This window comes from Lepisma saccharinum, chromosome 15 (assembly GCF_977018435.1).
Source record: "Lepisma saccharinum chromosome 15, izLepSacc3.1, whole genome shotgun sequence".
NCBI lineage: Eukaryota > Metazoa > Arthropoda > Insecta > Zygentoma > Lepismatidae > Lepisma > Lepisma saccharinum.
The window spans coordinates 12,484,940-12,505,309 of record NC_139243.1 but is presented as its reverse complement, the minus strand read 5'-3'; the positions used below and the strand labels follow the sequence as shown (position 1 = coordinate 12,505,309).

Sequence of the window (20,370 nt, the reverse complement as noted above, 5' to 3'; positions counted from 1 at the left end):
TCAGGAACTGCTTGCTGCGCTCTCGTGAAGGGAAAAAGGACTGTGTGAAAACTTTCGCTATCATCAAGTGAATAAAAAAAAGAAGCGGTCTTTGTAGTAACTTTTATCTTTGTGATTACTACCACAACAATGGTTTTAAACTAGGGCTACCATACGTCCTGGTTTTCCCGGACATGTCCTCTTTTCAGACCCTGAAATTTGCGTCCGGGCGGGTTTTTACTTTCTGTTAAAATGTCCGGGTTTTTTCTTTTATCCAATCATCATAGGTCAGAAATCACGAAGTTACAACTTTTCGAATCATTAAACGTTTGATGTTGGCAGTACTGGACGATGCGCTAAGCGTTAGTCGTTTGTTGTTACAGTTTCAAGTTCCGGTCGATGTGATTTCCGCGTCGTTCGTTTGTTCGTGTTTCGAAGTGGGTTTGCGAACACTGTGTAAGCTACTAATATGCCTAAAAGAAAGTGCAAGTTTACTAATGAGTTACAAGAAAAGAAGAGTATATGTGTCTGTGGCAAACAAAGGAGGGCTAGACTTGCAAGCACACGTGGAGTGCGAAAAGCACAAACTGACTCAGTTTTTCAGGAAACCTGCCAGTGAACATGAAGATAAAATAAAGTAATTTTATTTAATGGTGATAAATTGTGTGATTTATGTAATGTTTTCGTGTTTGTGAATAAATTGATGGTGTGTGTGGCTTTCGAAGAAAATGTCCTCTTTTTAGCATTTCAAAATATGGTAGCCCTATTTAAACCATCTGTCCAACGAATTCGCAGTGTGACGTCATTGAATTTGCAGTGAATAAATTGGACCTTAAGTATAGCACAAGAAATGTATTTTTTTTTAAAAAAAAGAAGTAAAGTGCTGCCCTGTGCTTAGCACCACGCCGTGAAGGCGTATAGGGGGTGTGGGGGTAACGCCCCACACTTTCTTGATCCGGTCGTGAGTGGGGGTGATGTGATCAGCGCAAGAAATGTTAAACTTAATTTTAGTGGTTGGGATCCGACATAGAAAATGACTCAAAAATGCCGTTTCTAGATATTCCCAAGTAATGAGGAGAATTGTGTTCCGCTTTAAAAATATGCCGTTTAAATTTGGGACTTTTTTTTTCCGGGAAACCAAATTACGGATTTTTTTTCCCGGATGGGTATTTTTTTTTCATCCCAACTTACGGAAGGGATGATGTTTGCAGACAACTTGAAAATTTCAGATTGTACGTAATATTTCTTCCTGAAATTTAGCATTTGGAATGAAAACTTCCGAGAAATTTTCCGACACACTAATTAAGCACGACCATTGGAAGTTTCCATATTTTTGAGGATCCCGAAAATCGGGAATCACTGAACCTTTTTTTTTTTTTTTCCGATCTCTGTACTCGGTAGAGGAAGATTATTTCCGCAACATCTTTGGTTGTTATGCATTTGAAACTTCGGAACGAGTCACAACTGTCGAAGCAGCCAATCAACCAAGCGAGCCGCTGACGTCATTTCAACCCAGAACCTATCGCTAAGCCCCTTGCTCAAGCTCTGCACACCCACTAGGCTCGCTAGACAGACTCGCTCAGTCTGCTGGAGATGTTCCGAAAGTAATTGAACTCTAACAACATTTGGGGACTAAGAACACTTCTCCCAATGTTGCCGAGTCTGAAATCTCGTGAATCTTGGGGAAATTATCCACAGCTGACAGCTCTCCACTGACGACCATACCCAACGTAATCCTTTGTGTGTCTTGTTTTGCGTGCTATCCACATGTGTTTGTGAATGTCCCTTCATGTATTTTATCTTGTCATCATTTCTCCTCATCTTCCAAATTAGCTAGAAGTGGCAGATACGCGAAGTAATATAAATAAATAAATAAATCATTCGTTCGTTTAAAATTAATGTCGGATTTTTCTTTTAATAACGCCCCTGAAGATTTGAGTTTGGGATTTTAGTTTGCAAGAAATAATGCTTGAATTAGTGAAGAGTTACTTTGGATCATCCGGATTAGCATGCAAAAGGTTTTCTAAAAATGCAATCTGTGTCAACTAAATATGGCGGCGAGCAAAGTACACCCGCCATCATATAGCTATGTACACACATGTTCATAAATTAATGATCATGACACATCAGACCTAACGTGGACCAATTTGATGTACATATGTGAGATACAACTGAAAACAATAAAAAAAAGCACAAGAAATCAACAATCGTGGGGGAAAAAATGTAAGAATGGATAAAAGGAAATAGAGCCACACGGTGATCGGTACTTCTTCACACTAACAGCAATGTATGCCATACAACGATGTGGCATACTGCGATTAAAGCCGGCTTTAGCCGAAAGCATTTCCTTTAACATTTATGCTAGCATAAATGCTATGTAAATGCTTCCAAAAATCTTATAGCAGGTAGTACTTTACACGGAAGCATTTCATGGAACATTTCGGTTAGCAGGGCCTCTCCGATGGCGCAGTGGTAGCGTCGTCGCCTTGTAATCAAGGGGTCCCGGGTTCGATACCCGGTGGAGGCACATAGTGGTTCGGATTCCACTTTAAACTGTAGGTCCAGTCCCAATTAGCCTTACTGTGCATAAAGTGGACTTAAAACACCAAATCAATCAATCAATCATTTTCGGTTAGCAGTTGAGATTACATTGTGTGACACATACAGCACGATAGACACATCGAGTTACACCATATATGGCAAGTTCACGGTGTTTACAATTGAAAAAACTAAAATATTCTTCCATACGTGTACAGTAAACGTTGTAAAGTGTGTATTTTATCAGCGCCATTCTTCTCTACCTAAAACTATTTAATACGAAGCGTAATTCCTCTCGGTTGAATAATTATCGTGTTTTAAAAATGTGAAGTGATACGTTGTTTACATCTCACGCGGGCGCCATTACAACTGCGCTCGTGACCTAGAGGTCGCTTCTGATTGGTTACGCTACGAAAAATGATACGGACCGAGCCTATCCTTGAGAAATGCCATGAAATATGCCATGGCATCTGAAATGCCATAACACTGTAGCATTTTGGTAATGGCACAAATGCTAAGGAAAATGCTTTCGTCTAAAGCAGGCAAAGACTATTGAGCTGTTCCTGAGAAATAACGTCCCACTCCTGCAACAATGCTGTACGCAGCTCTGAAGGGGGGTTCCATCCTGCAATGAGTTGCCTGAGCATGCCCCACGCATGTTCTATTGGGTTCATATCGGGGGAACTCGCTGGCCAAACAATGTGCCCGGATATCCTCTGATTCCAGGTACTCTATGGGTCCTTGATTTATCTTCCATAAACAGGAAAGCAAGTCGCATTGCACCCTTGAATACACGAACATATTGCTGGATAATCTCATCCCGGTAATGTAGCTGGTGTGCACGAGAGCCCATCATAATGTCAGACCACGCAAGAATCCCAGGAGGTTATAATTAAACGTATAACGACTGAAGACATGTTACTCCGTCATTTGCGACCAATAGAGTCAAGTGTAGCATTTGGTGGGTTTGGTGCTGGCGATTATATGGGTTGAATGAAAAAGTGCTATTTTCGGAGCATATCATCTTAGTTGGCAACACTAGCAGGTCGAAATTTTGTCAACTCTCTCATTCCATCCCTAATAAAATAACTAATAGGTAGGGAGCGGAAGTTGATGACCTAAAAAATATAGGTATATGACCTATAGAATGTCCTAAAAAAATGGGAAAAATGACGTAAAAAATGACCATTAAATTTGTGAGTTTCAGGTTAAAAATTTAAATGAAAAGGAAATTAAACAAAATGCAATCTTGCTTTAAAAAAAAGCACGAAATGATACCACATGCACGTTCAATTAATATGCAACGAGGATTTCCAATAGAAACAATCGAATAATTTTAAAACAATTTAATGAAAAACACTGAATCAAGAATATTCCAAAATGAAAGAAGTGACAAAATATGACGAAACAATACACCGAATATTGCGAAAAATGCCGAAAATCGGAGAAAATGGCCTAAAACCTGAAAATTGGCAAAAACAATATTAAAAAAATGCACTTTAAAATTACCTTTTTTGGGTTCTGGACGAAGTGTAATTTTGTGTGTTTCTAATGGGCATCGTTTCCGAGATGTCAGAAAAAAGATGACATTTCATCAACTTCCGCTCCCTACTAATAGGTCTACATAGTTGCTTGAGACAAATAGTTTAGCAAGACACTTTCAAGTCCTTCGAAGAATTCGAGGTCTGAAGTTCTGAAATATCCTGCAGCAAAGGTCATGTTCTGCATGACTGAATAACCAGCCCTGCATGACCACATACAATGAAAAGGAAGCGGTCTTCTTGTCAATTACTAGTAGGAAGAAACGTTCGCTTTCACTGCTGATGGCCAACAACTGTTTGATAGTATGTTAATTGGCAGATATCGCAGTTATTGTGAAATCTGTGAAAAGAAACGTTATGTTACACTAGTGGCGTATCCAAAAAAATCACAGGAGGGTTTTGAGAGGTGTATAATTTTAGTTGTGGTAACAACAAGGATACATGCAGTATTGATTTAAAAGACATACATAATTAATGAATAAAGATTGAGGTACAAAGCAAACCATTAGCGTCGGTTTGTTTTGCTTTTAATTTTTAATGTTAATTGCATGAGTGATACAATAAGAAACAAGACACAAAGCTTTGTATTTGTAATTCGTATTGTGTAAATGGTTGTAATAATTTAGGTACACAATCATTTACACAGAATGAGTTTCGAACACAAAGCTAAACTAATTACCTTTATCTTATATATTTTTAATTTAAAGTTGTATTGTGTACTGTGATTTACCCCCGGCCCCTAAATTGGCTCTAAATTTACTCTTAAATACTAACTTACCTTACACCCTCCAGATGGAAATTTCTAGGTAAACCCCTAATTGTGTGAATAATAGAGTACATACAATTATGGACGTCCGCAGGTTTTTTTTTCACGCAGGGGCAAGCAAGGTATTTTTTTCCAGGGGGGCAAAGGAGGCATATTTTCCCATATATTCCCTCAAAAAACATTATTTCAGTCTGAAATTATCACGTTCCTTCAACGAATAATTAACATAAATTATTGTAACTGAAGTGAAATTATGTGTGAAAAATATACTTTTTAGGTGAACCTTCATTATCCAATAGGGCGTGTCCCCTTTTCTGGACGTCCATGCAATTGGTTCAGCTCAGTATTTCTATTTCTTATGGTGTAAATGAGTGCAATGAAATTAAGGTACGCAAATATTTATTTACTCAAGAAAAATTAAAGCATACAACTCATTCACAAATTAAAATAATAAAACAAAATCGAAGTAACTGGATATCAACAGTAAACAAACCTCAAACAAATTATTTTTGAAGGTTTTCTGCAGATCATCGGAGAATAAAGGAGAGGCCATTGATCTTCTCACTCTTCCACATCTGGTGCCGTAATCATAACTCAACGTTTTTGCTCGTAGCTGCTACGTTAAAGTTGCATTAGCAGTCCTCTAGTCATGCTTAGCCATACAGGGACTGCCACGTGCATGAATACTAGAAACCTTCCCTGGGTGAAACTTTGATGTCATCCTCCGACTGAATCGTTCCCGCATATTGGGAACATGCCTTGGTTTGTTAAAACTTTCCAAAAGAATGGGATTTGTGTTGTCTCTAACATCTCACTTTCTGTATCGTCTGCTTCCAGAATCTTTCCAGGGTGTACGGGACACCCAAATATCAAACTACTTCCACCACAGATAAAGGTATACCCTTATCTGTGGTTCCAAGTAGCACATCCTGGGAGGCACTTAGCCAGGGGGAGGGCCAAAATCCTACAAATATGTACAGTGTGTTTTTAAAAAAATATCATTACAGATGCAAATATCTCAGTAGATAATGAAGGTAAAGGAAACTGCGTAGGTGTAATCCTCAACTCAATAAGATTGATGCATAAAAATTTGAATACGAAGTTCAAACGTATGTGGAAGTGGATGTCACAAATGTTTGTTTACAAGTGTTCAATATAACGCCTGTGACACGGCACATGTAGCGTGTGGACCGGCCATAACAGTCTCCAGTGCGGCGGTGATTCTCTTTTGGAGTTCCTCTGGGCTTGAAAGAAGAGGGGGGCGGGGGCATAGGCTCTTCACATAGCACCAGAGGGAAAAACACAAGGCGTCAGGTCTGATGAACAACATAGAATTGCTTGCGCACTAGCTTGTCATCTGTCTTTAAGGCCTGGACGATTGACATTCGCAAGCGTTTCCTTACGACACGCCACACTGTCGTCAGAGAAATCTGATTTTCCTGACTTCCTCTTCTTATGAACTTCCGGGGGCTTCCCACAAATGTGTCTCGAACCCGCTCGACTATCTCGTCGATACTGGTGGACGTCCAGATTTTTTTGCCCTGCACGGGCAGTCATCCTCTTTGAACTTTTTGTGCGATGTCCACATCTGCATTGCAGTTGGTGCATTTTTTGACAAATTCCCTCGCAAATGCACGCTCTACAGTCTTGTTGGACCGTATTCTTGCATACTCTAACATAAAAAAAGGCATTTTCTTTTCCAGTGAATTGCATGTCTATACCTCTAAAGAGAAAAAAACATACCACATTACACATTGACTTTTGTGGTGTTTCTACACATACTGTTAAATTTTCAGATCATTTACACGAGAATTGGTAACGTTATTAGATTACGAAAAGATATCAAATTTATTGAAATATCCTGTACTTTAAATAGTGTATAGTGGTGATTAATTATACGTCCTTAGCAGGATTAAACATATTGTATAATAAGTTGTAAAACATTGAGAAATTTATCGTCAGGACTTCTACCCTCCCAACTTTTTAGTCTTTAAATGGTGGCTGCTGATAAGGGGTAAGCCCCCCCTTCCGAAATAAAATTCTGGCTACGGGCCTGCACCCTCGACTGCATTTAGCAGACTAACGAGGCTCTGGTGCCTGGACTCTCAGCCAGGATGATCCTCCAACTGTGGAGCTCTATACCTTTACACCACTCTATATGCCTTCATGGGATGTGTGCACACGGACATGGGCGCCTTTACCTTATGTATGGAACACGTCAACAAACATAACATCTTCAATACTTTTTCATTTGGTGCCGCGTGGTCAGTGTATAGTTCCATCGCCGCCAAAAGGCGAGAGCCGTTCTTGGATATACAGTTCGAATATTTAAAATATGAACATAACATTTACTCCAATCGAATTCTTATCTTCATGTACAGTGTGATGCACAAGTATTGCTCGGCAAATTGTCCACGACTAATTTTCATTAATTTTTCCCTTGAATTCAAGGACGTATTTGGGGGGGTCCGGACTCCCCCCCCCCCGATAGATTTATCAAATACCAAAATAAAATAATGAAAATGTACTTTGCAGCATAACTATACTCAATTGTACTATAATCGATGGTTATTTATTTCCTATGAATTCAGAAGGCAAGGGATATTATATTTATTATTATTATTATATTTGGATCATACTGCTTTGAAGGACAGTACAAATGAAGATTTATGCAAACTACTACTAATGATAATATGTAAAAAATATTAATCAGGAACTTTACTTTTCGTCAACTGGATGTAACATTTTTTTTATATTTTGATAAATATTCAATTCATTATCTATTAGACATTAGTTTCCTTGTATTTATTCAAATTGTGGCGATCTTAAGTACACGCAAGCTGGATAATATTTGATTTGAATTTAAAATTTTGGGTGCGTCAGCACTAAGGCTATTTTGCACCCGTCATATTATACGGGGTCCAGCCCCTTATCGTTACACAGAACAACTCTAACGTTGCATAACTAAAATCATAAAAAAATCATAAAATATAAAATATTAAAATCTTCTGACTTCTGATAAAAGCTGAGGCTGTAAACGGGCACTCAGCACACACAAGGACAAAAACAGGACAACACACACAAAATTATACTGGCCATAGTGCCAGTCGCCAGAGCCTCGTTAGTCTGAAGTCCAGGGTGTACTACGTGGAAGTGGGGTTGACTTTTGGGCACCTACGTGGAAGGTACCCCTTACACCCCGCTGGATAATATATACAGGATGTTGGGCTGACCACCCGTCACCCCAATACTGGTCTAAGATATCCACGCTATGACGGAGGAACAGTGTGGGAGGGAGACCAGCAGTCGGTAGGTAAGCCAAGGCTCTCAAGGGCTGTCGCGCTGTGGGTTATACGTATTCGTATTCGTGTAATAATAAAAATACAATATTTATAAATTAACTTAATTAATATTTTTTATGTAATTTTAACTTATTTTAATTTATTATTATTATTATTATTATTATTATTATTGAGACACTTGGTTTGAACCCCCTCCGAAATATATTTCTAGATACGTGCCTGCTTGAATTCTACGTGTTTTTAAGGAATGGATTTTTGCGTATACTTGTGTGCAGAGGTTTTTGGAGTTTTGCTTCAGTTCTTGAAGCTCTCATTACTTGGTAATACTTATGCAAACCGCTCTACGTAATTTCCCGCGGAAATTAGCTTTATATAGCAACAAACGGCATACCCATAAGTTTTTTCTTCACTTAATCTTAATTTTTTCGAGGGGGCCAGACTCTCCCCCCTCCTTTATATACATCGTGTTTTTGAGTATTTGAACCCCCTCCTCCACGCGGCACACTCATAGCCTATGGTAACTTGCAAGAGAATGGTGAGATTGGGTGTAAACCTACACCGTTGTTCACGCATGCGTTATTAGGTGTGAATCTTTTTTATCTCCTCAGCATTTGTTACCGATTCACCTTTCCCGAGGTCTTGTGGAGGCGGAACAAGTCTTGCCGAAAATACCCGAAGAAAACCGAGCGCGTCTGGCCACTAAGGGCTTGGCGGCAGACGCACGAGTTGAGGTTTCAATGCGTCAGTTTGTGGTCGTTTACCGTTGGACCGCGAGTGTGTGCGAGTGGCAGTGTGCGTATGTGTGTAGTGCGTGGAGCTAGGTTGTTCGCCTGATCAAGGTGGAGGAAGGGGTCTCTTAGACCCCCCCGTCAGGAATTGCATAATGCCAGGAGGAGAGGTAATGTGAATTGGGGTCTTGTTTTGTTGTGAAAGGAAGGTCATTTCGAAGTATTCGGTAGTCTTTGGTGCCAATAAGAAGCCACTACTGGTATGTGTGCGACATGTAAAGATCAGTATTTGAAAGCAATGCATTATAAGTTATAAGTAACAGTTATCAAGAGGTCCCGTGTTCGATCCAGTGGAGGTACCTGTGGAGGCACATAGTGGTTCGGATCCCACTTTAAGCTGTAGGTCCAGTCCCGATTAGTCTTTCTGTTCATAAAATGGACTTAAAAACAAAACTCAAACACAGTGGAAGTACACAGTACACTCACCTCACTTAGTACTCCGGCAGTTTGTTTCTTTATACAGCAAAGCATATTTGCAGAAGGTACAATTCAACCTACAAGTGTATCAATATACACTGTTTAAAACACGCCTTATTATACTAACTTCGTTGACCCTGTACAGTGGTTCGGATGCCACCTTAAACTGTAGTTCCAGTCCCGATTGGGTTGTCAGACCACGAAAATGGACTGAAAACAAACTTCAGGAACTTCTCGACAAGTAATTTCTTTTTTTCGGATAACAAACTGTTACTCGGTTATTTTGCATGTAACGATTAACAAACATATTTTCTGTGCCGTTCAGCAGTAATGGACAAAACTGTAGTTTGCTAATTTTTTTAACTATAAAACTTTATTTCACCACCCAAGTTTAGGGTTCAAAGCCAGACGTAGGTATGGATTTCATAATGGCCCCAGTTTTTGCGTGGCACATAGGTTCCTTTGAGCACAAGAAAGTGTTAGTATTCTTCCCTGATTGATTGAGTTGGCTTATTTTAGGTATTGTTCCCTGTTTTCTCTGTTTTAATTACGACGAGAGGATGAAAGCGGATTTATGAATGATTTAGTGGCCTACAATGTTCCCGAAATTCATATATATATAATATTTGTGTTTAGTATTGGTCGACATAGTAAAATAGTATTTTATGTGATTCAGTTCGTCTAAAATTTAAACAAATGTCTTCTACCAACTGCGTCAACCTTACAATATTTAAAATACTGTTGTTGATTTTTATTCGAGAATCAATAACACTTTCAACTCGCATTTATTCTCATAAAATGTTAAATGAATTCTTCTACAAAACAACTATTTTTTTATCTTTAGAAGATAGCTTCATTTATTATGGGAGAAAGTTTAGACTATTTGGGTATTTGTGTAAACCGGACGTTGTTAGACACCACCCTTCCCGATATATGCGTATAATCAAAGAATTTCCAATATGGTGGACTCTTTTCAAGATGGCGTCCGTCAGCACGCTAAGAACGATTGGCTCCTCGACGGAAGTTTGCTCAAATGGTGTAACGATCCTACTAAGCCTCTTCCTTTTGTGGAAAAGTGTAACAATTTTACCGTCGGACTATTGGGAGTGTTTGTGAAGGCAAAGGGAGTGGATGCCTTCGAAATGTGGTGCTATATGAGAATGTGAAGATCAAATTGATAGTGGGAGACGTGGACATAGCAAGAGAAGCTGTAGAAATCGAACGTCCGATGAGGCAGGATGGCAGAGACCGTAATGGTGTAATGAAAACAGTAAATTAAGATGAAGGGAGAAACCGTATTGGTAGACCTAGTTTGAAGTATATCAAACAAATCGCTCAAGATGTGAATGGGAAAGCTACAGACAAAAGAAGATATGGCAGAATAGAGGAACAAATAGAGAAATCGAGGTTCCACTGTAATAACTATGGCTCGGAAGTTCAGGACCTATAAATTGCCATAAAAAAAGACCTAAAAATATCAAAAAAAGGACGTATAAATATGATCCAAAATAATTAATAACTTCAGTTTTAATTGCATATTTAATGAATAAAAAATAAAAAATTCTGGTGGTATGGAACACATAGTGCGAAAAAACTATATGAATGAAATGCATCTTCTTTCAGTCCAAAAATGTTCTCTCGTTTTAGGGTTGGTTCAAATGTATTTCTTTCTTTCTTTATTTCTTTACTACAGAAAGGATGTTTGACGTGATGAACTGATGATGATTCGAATTGAGAATGGGTAGTAAAAACGTAGTCGAAAGAAGGTGAAGTTGCAAAAAAAAAAAACCCAAAAAAGGACCAATAAGCCAAAAAACGCCGAAAAAGGCAAGAAAGGACAAATAAAACCCACCTTTTTCTGGCCTACAATGACCCAAAATGAACATATATTATGTTGGGCCTCGTCTTCGGACACTAGGAAGAAAAAGGATTTTTCCTCAACTTCCGAGACCTAGTAATAAGCTGTTACTCTGAGCTTAATTTGTGAAATTACAAATATTACTCTTAATTATTTGGCTCCTCAGGTACCAGTAGTTTAACAAAAGTACTATTAACTTGAAAAGTTTAATAAAACTGTTTACCCTCCCTTGCCACCGCCAAGTTACACCTATGATTCAGGAGACGAAGACAATGAAAATGAGGCGCGAAAATATAAAATCGAGGAATTTTTTTAACGTGTTGCTGTATTGGGACCATGGATATGCAATGTATAATGCCGGAAAATGTGAAGTCCGAGAACGTAAAATCGGGGTTCCACTGTAGAAATAAGTTCCACAACCCCCTTCGGTAAATATGACTGAACTGGAAACAAAGAAGAAAGAGGAAGGAAGAGATGAAAGGAATTGGAAGCGAGAGTCCGTCCATAGTTGTTATATGAAAACCGCGCAACTCTGTATGCCTTTCGTGCTGTATATATTATGTAATGCTAACCGGAATGTTACATGATATGCTTCCCTTTAAATAATGACATTTGGGGGGGGGTATAGGGTCCTTTTTCAGTATTTGTTGTACAATCGAATGTTATTTATTTCCGTCGAACTTATTGGAAGGCAAGGATTATATTGGGATCATACGGTTGTGAATGGCAGTATCAAAGAATATTTATACACACTGCTAATTATAGTAATATGCATAAAATATTAATCAGGAACTTTACCTATTTATCTACTAGCTCTAACCTTTTTTGTTATTCAGTAAATATTCAATTATTTATCTATTTGACATTAATTTCCTAGCCAGGGCAGTTTTTTTATAGTTTTTACTATATTAACTATACCTAAGCTAGATAATGAATAATGCTGTTATATATCTGTTCTTATACCGTTCTTTTTACCTATTCACGCAATAACAACAATGCATCATTAATTAATTTACATATTTAATTAATCTCATTAATTGAGTTTAGTGATGATTTTAATTTACTCATTTGTATATTTCCAAGACTTGGTTCGGACCCCCACCCATCTGAAATATTTTCCTAGGTATGTAAAGTATTGTCTACTATAAAGAATGATATTGATATAAGATTTTCGAAAGCCTTAAAAATTGATTGATATTTTTTATTACTCTATATAAACCACATGCATTGTATTTTGAGGGTTCAGTACAGTTCAGACAGAAAAAATATAATTACAAAATTTATATAATTTACAAGTATTCACTAACGCTATAATATTCCTGATTTAATAATAGTTTTTTTTTTTTCAATTTGTTTTTGAACCTTGTCATATTTTGTACTTTTATATCATTGGGTAGGTTATTGAATGTTGTATTAATTGCATCTGTTCGGGTCCTTCTCGAACTAATGTTAGCCTGGTGAAGTATATCTTCAGAAGATGTTTATTTCGGGTGTTATATGTATGTTGTATTCAGCTTCGTCGCATAATTATTCTTTTCTCGCATATAATGCCATTTCATATATATACAGTTAAGGGATGGCTAATGTTTTGTATTTATTAAGCAACGTTTTGCACGATTTCCTAGTCTTTATTCTGCTACAATCCTATTGGCGTGCTTTTGTTTTCTAAATGCTTCTAAACTTGCCGGTGAGTAAATGTTAAAGGAAATGCTTTTCATCTGAAGCGGGCCTTAGTTAAAAAGGCACCTTTACGTGCCGAATGTCGGACAACCGCAATTACAGGAGTAATGAGTCTGTGAGAATCGTCCAGACTCAACCAGGCAATCACACAACCCGCCACTTCACGGTCTCAGCCACGTGACGTAACTGCGAATAATCCCGACCGATGGGAAAAAAGAAAAGTCTCGTTGATTTAGTCCTGCTTAAAATTCCGTTACAATTTGCTTTGTTACGTGACCGGTTTTGCGATTCCCGGAAAATGACGACCCTCCGCGCGCAATGACAGGCGCCGCCTGTCCCACGAGAAGAATCCCCGGCATGTCGTTCTGCGTGTGTGAAATGCGTGAGCACGCATGCAAAATGTATGGCGCATTTGCATTTGCCGTCGATGGACCCTTTCCTTCATACTTCCCGTGTCTCGGGTGATGGGAGACTTGTTCGCGATCAACAGGTCTATACTCCATCCACTGCGAGAACGAAGTTACTGTAAACAAAACCACACTTGTGAAAATTAGACCCATGCCTGTTAATTCCGGTGTTGTTTTGATCGTGAACGTGTCGGTCGTGTACAGCTCATAATACACGTTGATTCATATGAGACTAACAAGACAGATTTCATTATCAATGTATGCGAACAAGAATAAAGCCAGCACCAAGTTATTATATCTGAAAGGCGGCATAGATGTGGGATGGGGTAGAAAAAAAAACTATTCAGTCGCCAACCCCTTTTTCTCAGGAGCCATTTTTTTTCTTTTAAATACGGGCTAACAAAACAATGAATCCAATCAAGATAAAGTTGCACATTTTGAAATGTGTCCTTAAAACATTTAATTTATTAATTAATACAAAATTGGATAAAAGTTATTAATTCTTGCACCGGAGTGGCCTTCCTAAAGGAGGCTTTACCGGAAGTAATACGCATTACATTCTAATATATGGCCGACACTATCATATCGCTGTAGGTTTTAAATTCGGCTTGCAATAGTTAAAAAACATATGCTGTACTCGTTATTATTATTAAAAAAAAGAAAAGGTAATGCAGATTTCCATGACTGAACTTTATTTATTAATATATATATATATATATATATATATATATATATATATATATATAAAGAACTGTATTTGAAAGTTACGGGTACAGCGATGGCCGACACACAATTAGCATATGTGATAGTCGCATAGTAAATAATTTTCTATTCCGGAACCATCCTCAATTTGATGATGACGTCTATCGTCTCGATCTATCTTTGTCAAGATTAGACAAAAGTAGAAGCAAGTCTACATAATATAAACTAATTCATTCATTCCATCCATCTTCGATTATACAATACACCCACACATATTCAACTATTGCTTTCTCTGAAATATTATCCTCTGTATGACCAGACTGGTTGCTGGAATAATGTGGAAATAATGTGATAACATGAAAAAAAACAGCTTAAATTTGTGCTTGAGAATGATCAACAAAGCATGTTCTTATTGGTGTTAGTAGCAATTAGCGCTGTTATTTCCAAAACTTTCATTTGTCCGCCATTTTTAAATTCGTCTAATCTGCACTATTTGGAGAGTACAGTCACGGACACTTCTGGATTGTAATCAGAGGCGTCTCGCGAACTCATGCGGCAATTGTGGGAAAAAAAACAGCTTGCTCTGCGACGACATTCATGAGCATTTCTACATTCTAATTTCTTCATATAGGAGTAGTATTTATTTTACACGAGAGCTCTCAACTAAGCTTATATTACATTTCTTGGATCTGAAGTGAAAGAAAGTAATAATTATTTTCCCACAATTGACGCTTGCGACACTTCTGATCCAAGAAATGTAATATAAGCTTAGTTCAGAGCTCTCGTGTAAAATAAATACTTCTCCTATATGAAGAAATTAGAATGTAGAAATGCTCATGAATGTCGTCGCAGAGCAAGCTGTTCTTTTCCCCACAATTGACGCATGCGCAGCATGCACCACATGTGGTCACGAGACGCCTCTGGTTGTAATGATACAATTGAAAGTCAATGGGATTATTAGAACCCAGAAGTATCCGTAACTGTACATGGTATGGTTTTTTTTTAATAATTTTAAAAACTTGACTAGGAAGTTTGGAATATGCAAAGCAGTGATCTTAAACCACCAAAGCATCTTTCGCAATAACCCATGCAGTCCTATCCCCGAGCTCAAGTGCGCCGAACTGGAACCAAGCAGATTCAATTAAGTCAAGGTAATTCATTCACATCATGCACGTATCAGTCCTTACGCAGGCTTTTTAATATGCAGGCTGCGGATCGTGTGTGCGTGCCCCCGTCACGCTTTAAGGTCATACGAGAGCCATCAGACGGCTAAGAACTTGTTAACTGCAGAAAAACATACAAAACCGTTCCGATGGCGGAAGTAGGGCGTGAAGCATGTTTGGGTTCATTTTTGCAGAACCTAATTTCCCAGTTCGTTATAAGGTTGTGTAATTCCTCTTGCTTTGACTTCTTTTGGTTGTATTCCGTTCAATAAATGAGGCTTTACAGTTGTTGTTTTTTTTTTTTTATTTTTAATGAACAAAAGATCTCTTATAAGCGAAGGACTACTATATTTAAAGAACAAGTAAAAAAGTGTGAGAACATATTACTCTTAAGTACTTGAATTCGTAAATTAATCAAATGAGCTATCAGAAGTTAACGTTGTAGGTAATTATTTCCTAATACTTGGTTGGTTGATTGAATCAGTAGCGCCGATTGGGTGCCAATATTTACGGGGGGGAGTAAAGACTATTTACTTTATCTTGGTAGACAAGGCTTGGCATTAAGACCATAGTGGGGGGGTAAAAAGTAGAGGCCACCCCTCCCCTCCCCTCCCCTTTCCAATCGCCGCTACTGTATTGAAGGAATTAAAATTGAGGGTAAGAAAAGCTCTGCTAATTGATTTGGTTTATTTTACTTTGCCGCTTTTGACTGACTAATCGTCAAAATAAGGATGAAATAGATGAAGGGACATTCTCAAAGCCACACCTATTCCCAGTCCGAGATTAGATCCCGAGACCCGTGGCGCGCTGTGCATTATTCTGTTTTCTTCTCCCTCTGCCAAATTCCAGACCTCTCTTTCTTATTGTTCTTTAAAGAATATAGTCGTACGGGTGAAACATATACTGGTGCATATCTAATTAGCCTGAATTTCAGTGCAAAATTCCACCAATCCGTTATTGTTTTATCTTTAAAGACGTATAATTGAAATGTCCTAATTTTGTGAAGTTCGTGTTTAAATACTTTTTTTTTTCAAAGTAACCCCCCCCCCCCAAGAAAAAAGCTCTCGCCTGGTTTTTTAGCATGGTTGACGAACCATTCATGTTCAAGAAACGTTTACTTTTTCGCATTGATGTTTGCAACATATTCATATTGATTCATTCCTGATTAGTTGTAATTTCTTTAGTAATTCAGCATCATCTACAAACGTTAACATTTTCCCTAATCTCAAGGTTGTTGTTTTTTTGTTTTTTTCGCCGCAGCAACAGAAGCTTTCCGTTCATCTGTGTCTTGGACAAGATCAATCCAATCTTTTCCTGTCCTTGCCACTTTCCTTCCAAGTCCATTACTCTTCACATCTGCTTCACCAAATTTTTCTCTTTCCCCATTTTCTGGGAATTGATTGAGCTCAAGATTGTGGACATATTCATCCTCACCCTTCAAACAAAATCCCTAATCTAATCTGCTTCGATGTTAGATTTGCAGCACATGACCAAGTACAATAGCTTCGAACACTGAGCATCCCTGAAATGACTTGCATCTGGCAACCCTGCTAAAATTACGTCGAGAGCTACTACTTCTGTTTTCTTTGATTAAATTAGGTTATGTCCATCGCTTTTCTGTCAGTTTGGCTAATCACAACAATGAGGATGAGTGATGATACGATGAAATTGATGAGAGGACACCCATAAATAACATCCATGCCCAGGCCGGGATTCGAACCCTTGACACCTGGCGTCGTAGCTTGCTGTGCTAATCACTGCACCACATGGGTCGTTTTTTTTCTTACCGCCTTTACTGCAATTTTTGAGTTTATCCAATATTCCAATATATATATATATATATATATAGGAGTCACTCTCAAAGTTTTGAGAATGGAAGCCTTAAAATGAAAAAATTGTATATACTTTCCATTACATCTCAAAGTACTCTCCACCACACTCTATACCACACACTATACAACGTGTCATCCGTTCAAACCACTTTTTGAATGCTGAACGCCATGCGTTATGCGGCATGCTACAAAAACACTGTTCATATGCAGCCACCGCATCTTCAGGTGAGTCAAATCGACGACCACGAATGTTTTCTTTCACTTTAGGAAAAAGAAAAAAAGATCACATGTGGCCAGGTCTGGGCTGTAAGGAGGATGATGTAATGTTTTAACTCGTGACTCGTTCAGAAAATCTGTTGTCTCCCTTGCGGTGTGAGCAGAGGCATTGTCATGATGCAGCATGATTCCGCGCAGACCTGTCTTTGGATGGTTCCTCTTCAACGCATCGTACACTTTCGGCAGACATTTTGTTGTGTACCATCTGGCAGTGACTGTTTCTTGTTCTTCATGTGGAACTGTCACAATGTGCCCACTAGCAGAGAAAAAAGAACAGATCATCTTTTTGCCAACACTTCTTGATCTCTTCACTTTTGTTGGAGGATCCTCCCTAGGGAAGACCCCGACTGATGACTTCTGCTTCGTTTCAGGATCATATTGTTATATCCAGCTTTCGTCACCTGTTATTTTGTCATCCAGGATCTGTCTAACTGCTGAATCTGCTTGTCTGAATCTGTACATACGTACGTCGTTGATCTTCTCTCAACATTTGTTCAACTTTCGCCATATTTTCATCTGTTGTGGCTGTTGCAGGCCGCCCTGAACAACCTTCATCTTCAAGGGAGTCCCTTTCCCTCTTAAATTCTGCAAACCATCGATAGATGGTGGCTTGTGAAGGGCAAATATCCCCAAATGCACGGTGCAATCTTTCACGACACTCACTCTTGCCTAAACCAACTTTGAAGTCATGAAAAATCATAGCGCATAAATGCTCTCGTTTCAGATCCATCCATCTTTGCTGCTGTGTAAACTATCATGCTGACTCAGCCCATTGTTGGAGCAAGTTGAAACTTGCCGAGTTTGCTATTCAAATGCCAATCTAAATATAGAAACACCAGCAGCGTGGTGCGTTGGCTTATTGTCGATTCTCAAAACTTTCAGAGTGACCCTCGTATATAGCCCCAATCCCACCACTCACTGACATAAATGTTCTCCATGAAGGAAGCCTCGGAGGCAAAAAATGACCGATTACGACCCCCCACGAAATCGTCCCAAATGGCCGAGAAAATTAAGAAATCCCTCAATTGGCCTTTCTTTAAGGGTGAAAATGCCCTTTTTTCACGCCCTTAGCAACAGTTCCCATGGCTTTTTTTTTTTTTTTTTTTTTGCAGCACACATTGTTTCCTTCAATTTTTAATTGTCTAGCTACATTTTATTTGTCACAGATCACACACAGATGAATGAACTCCTGGTTTTGAAAAGGTGCCTCAAACAAGGGTGACATCTACACAAGAAAATAAAGATTCAGTCCAGATACAATTACGTATATATTGGTATACTCAATGCGAAAATAATCTACATCGTGTTTGTTTTAACTAAATGTGTAGAGGCATAATAACAAACAATTCTTCAGAGCTTGCCGTGCTTGTTGTTGTCCATGGAAACGGACGTTGCTAGGGAACTTAAAGAATGTTTATTTTCAACCGGAAAACTACTGCAAGGGAATTATGCTAGGCTTTTCGAATTTCAAAACATGGGCATCAGAATTCATTACAGAGGAGAGAGAGCAATTTGATGGGAATGTCGGAAAACAATTATTTTTCAATTAAGTTTAAATATGTGAAAATGACAAAAGACGTAAATACTGCTTTTCCAATATAGTGACGCTATTCAATTCGTTTATTTGAAATATCTAACTATTTTGAAATTGACAATATTTACCCAGTTTATTATTATGAAAATAGACAATAATGTGTTGAATATTTGTACAATATTGGAGTATACACATAAAGTTATTTTCTAAACTTTTCAAATTAGCAAACTTATACACTTGTTCCCCTTCATCCAATACAACATGCAGATATTTTCAAAGTCATTAAGATCGTTGAGGAACCCCATCTATAACGTGATTGCGTCCACAACGTGGCCGAAGGTCACGCATGCGAGCGTACAAGACGGCCACATCAAAAGTACGCGAGTCAAACATATAATCGTGTAAATCTAGAAATGCACTTTCAGACCATTAACTTTTTGTTCAACAACCTCATTCAATGGATCGTGTAACGTGTTGATGCATTGTCAAAACGGAAGTAGTCAGAAATTGACTAAATTGATATATTCACATGGTATTTAGTCATATTCGAATACTCGTTTCGGAATGTTAATCTTTTGGCAATCTCGTAATTAATTCTATCGGATTTCTTCCTCATTTTTTTCTAATTACAATAGGCCTATCACATTTATATGTGTGAAACGCGTGGAATAGCTAAAATACATAAACAAACTGTTCTCGTATGCCGTACAATTATTGTAAAGTCTCTGGCAGGTAACACGATCAAGCCAGCGAGCCTATAGTGCTTGCAGAAGGGAGCGGGATAGGTGCAGTGTTGAAGTGACATCAGGAGGTACTGGTAAACACGCGAGCCGATTGGAGGACGAAGGTACTCGCTCTTAATATCTGATGCCGAACTGCTTTATAAACATCGTTGCAGCTTAAATTCGTCTTTTGTCTTTCATTCGCAATCTCGTGGTCATATGAACGACGTGAAATCTAACAAGAAATAAGGTTCATGTTGAATATGTGTCTTGAGTCTTCCAACCTTGAAGAGAATATTACAAAGGATTGAATATTCGTGATTTATCCCAGTCTATCTGCTGATCTTCGGTCGTGACGTTTTTCCGCGGAAAATACCCCGAGGGAATCACGTATCTGTTGTGCTTTAGCCATTTATGCAGTAATTTGGAGAGAATAGCTCCGAGAGATTTTGTTGTTCGTCCGAGATCGATCTATGTCGCTTCCTTAATTGGGGGGAAAACTGGTTATCTTATTATCTTGCTTGTTCCTCTTGCTTGCTTCTTTTTACTATTGTGCTTTTTTTTATTGTTTTGTTTTCAATGCAGGATTCGGGAAAGAGCAATTGGAAAAGTATTACCTAGTTGACTAGCTTATATCAGAGTAAAGGCTACAAGTTTTACAGGCACATATTTAGAAATATATTTCGGGATGGGTACGAACCAATTGTTTCAGAAATAAAAATAATAGTAATAATTAAGTTGATAATCAAGGCGTTGATATAATAATAGTAATTATTAAAATATGTAAATTAATATTATTACTATTACTTCAGGAGATAAAATGTTGGCATGAGAATAGATATTGTGGAACGTATCTAGCTTACGT

At 38.2% G+C, this 20,370-nt stretch overlaps 1 protein-coding gene across 5 annotated transcripts in view; it reads left to right on the top strand.

Moving 5' to 3' along the window:
• The window catches only part of Pka-R1 (protein kinase, cAMP-dependent, regulatory subunit type 1), a 198,699-nt gene that overhangs the window by 98,214 nt on the left and 80,115 nt on the right, over positions 1-20,370 (top strand). The window contains exon 1 of one of the 5 annotated variants that reach the window (XM_083136634.1): positions 8,856-9,024. The exons of the other annotated variants lie outside the window; for them this stretch is intronic. Within the exon in view, the coding sequence (XP_082992760.1) occupies positions 9,010-9,024 (15 nt within the window). The 5' untranslated portion in view covers positions 8,856-9,009. Of the gene's footprint in view, positions 1-8,855; positions 9,025-20,370 lie in introns of those variants that run through there. 5 annotated transcript variants of the gene reach the window in all.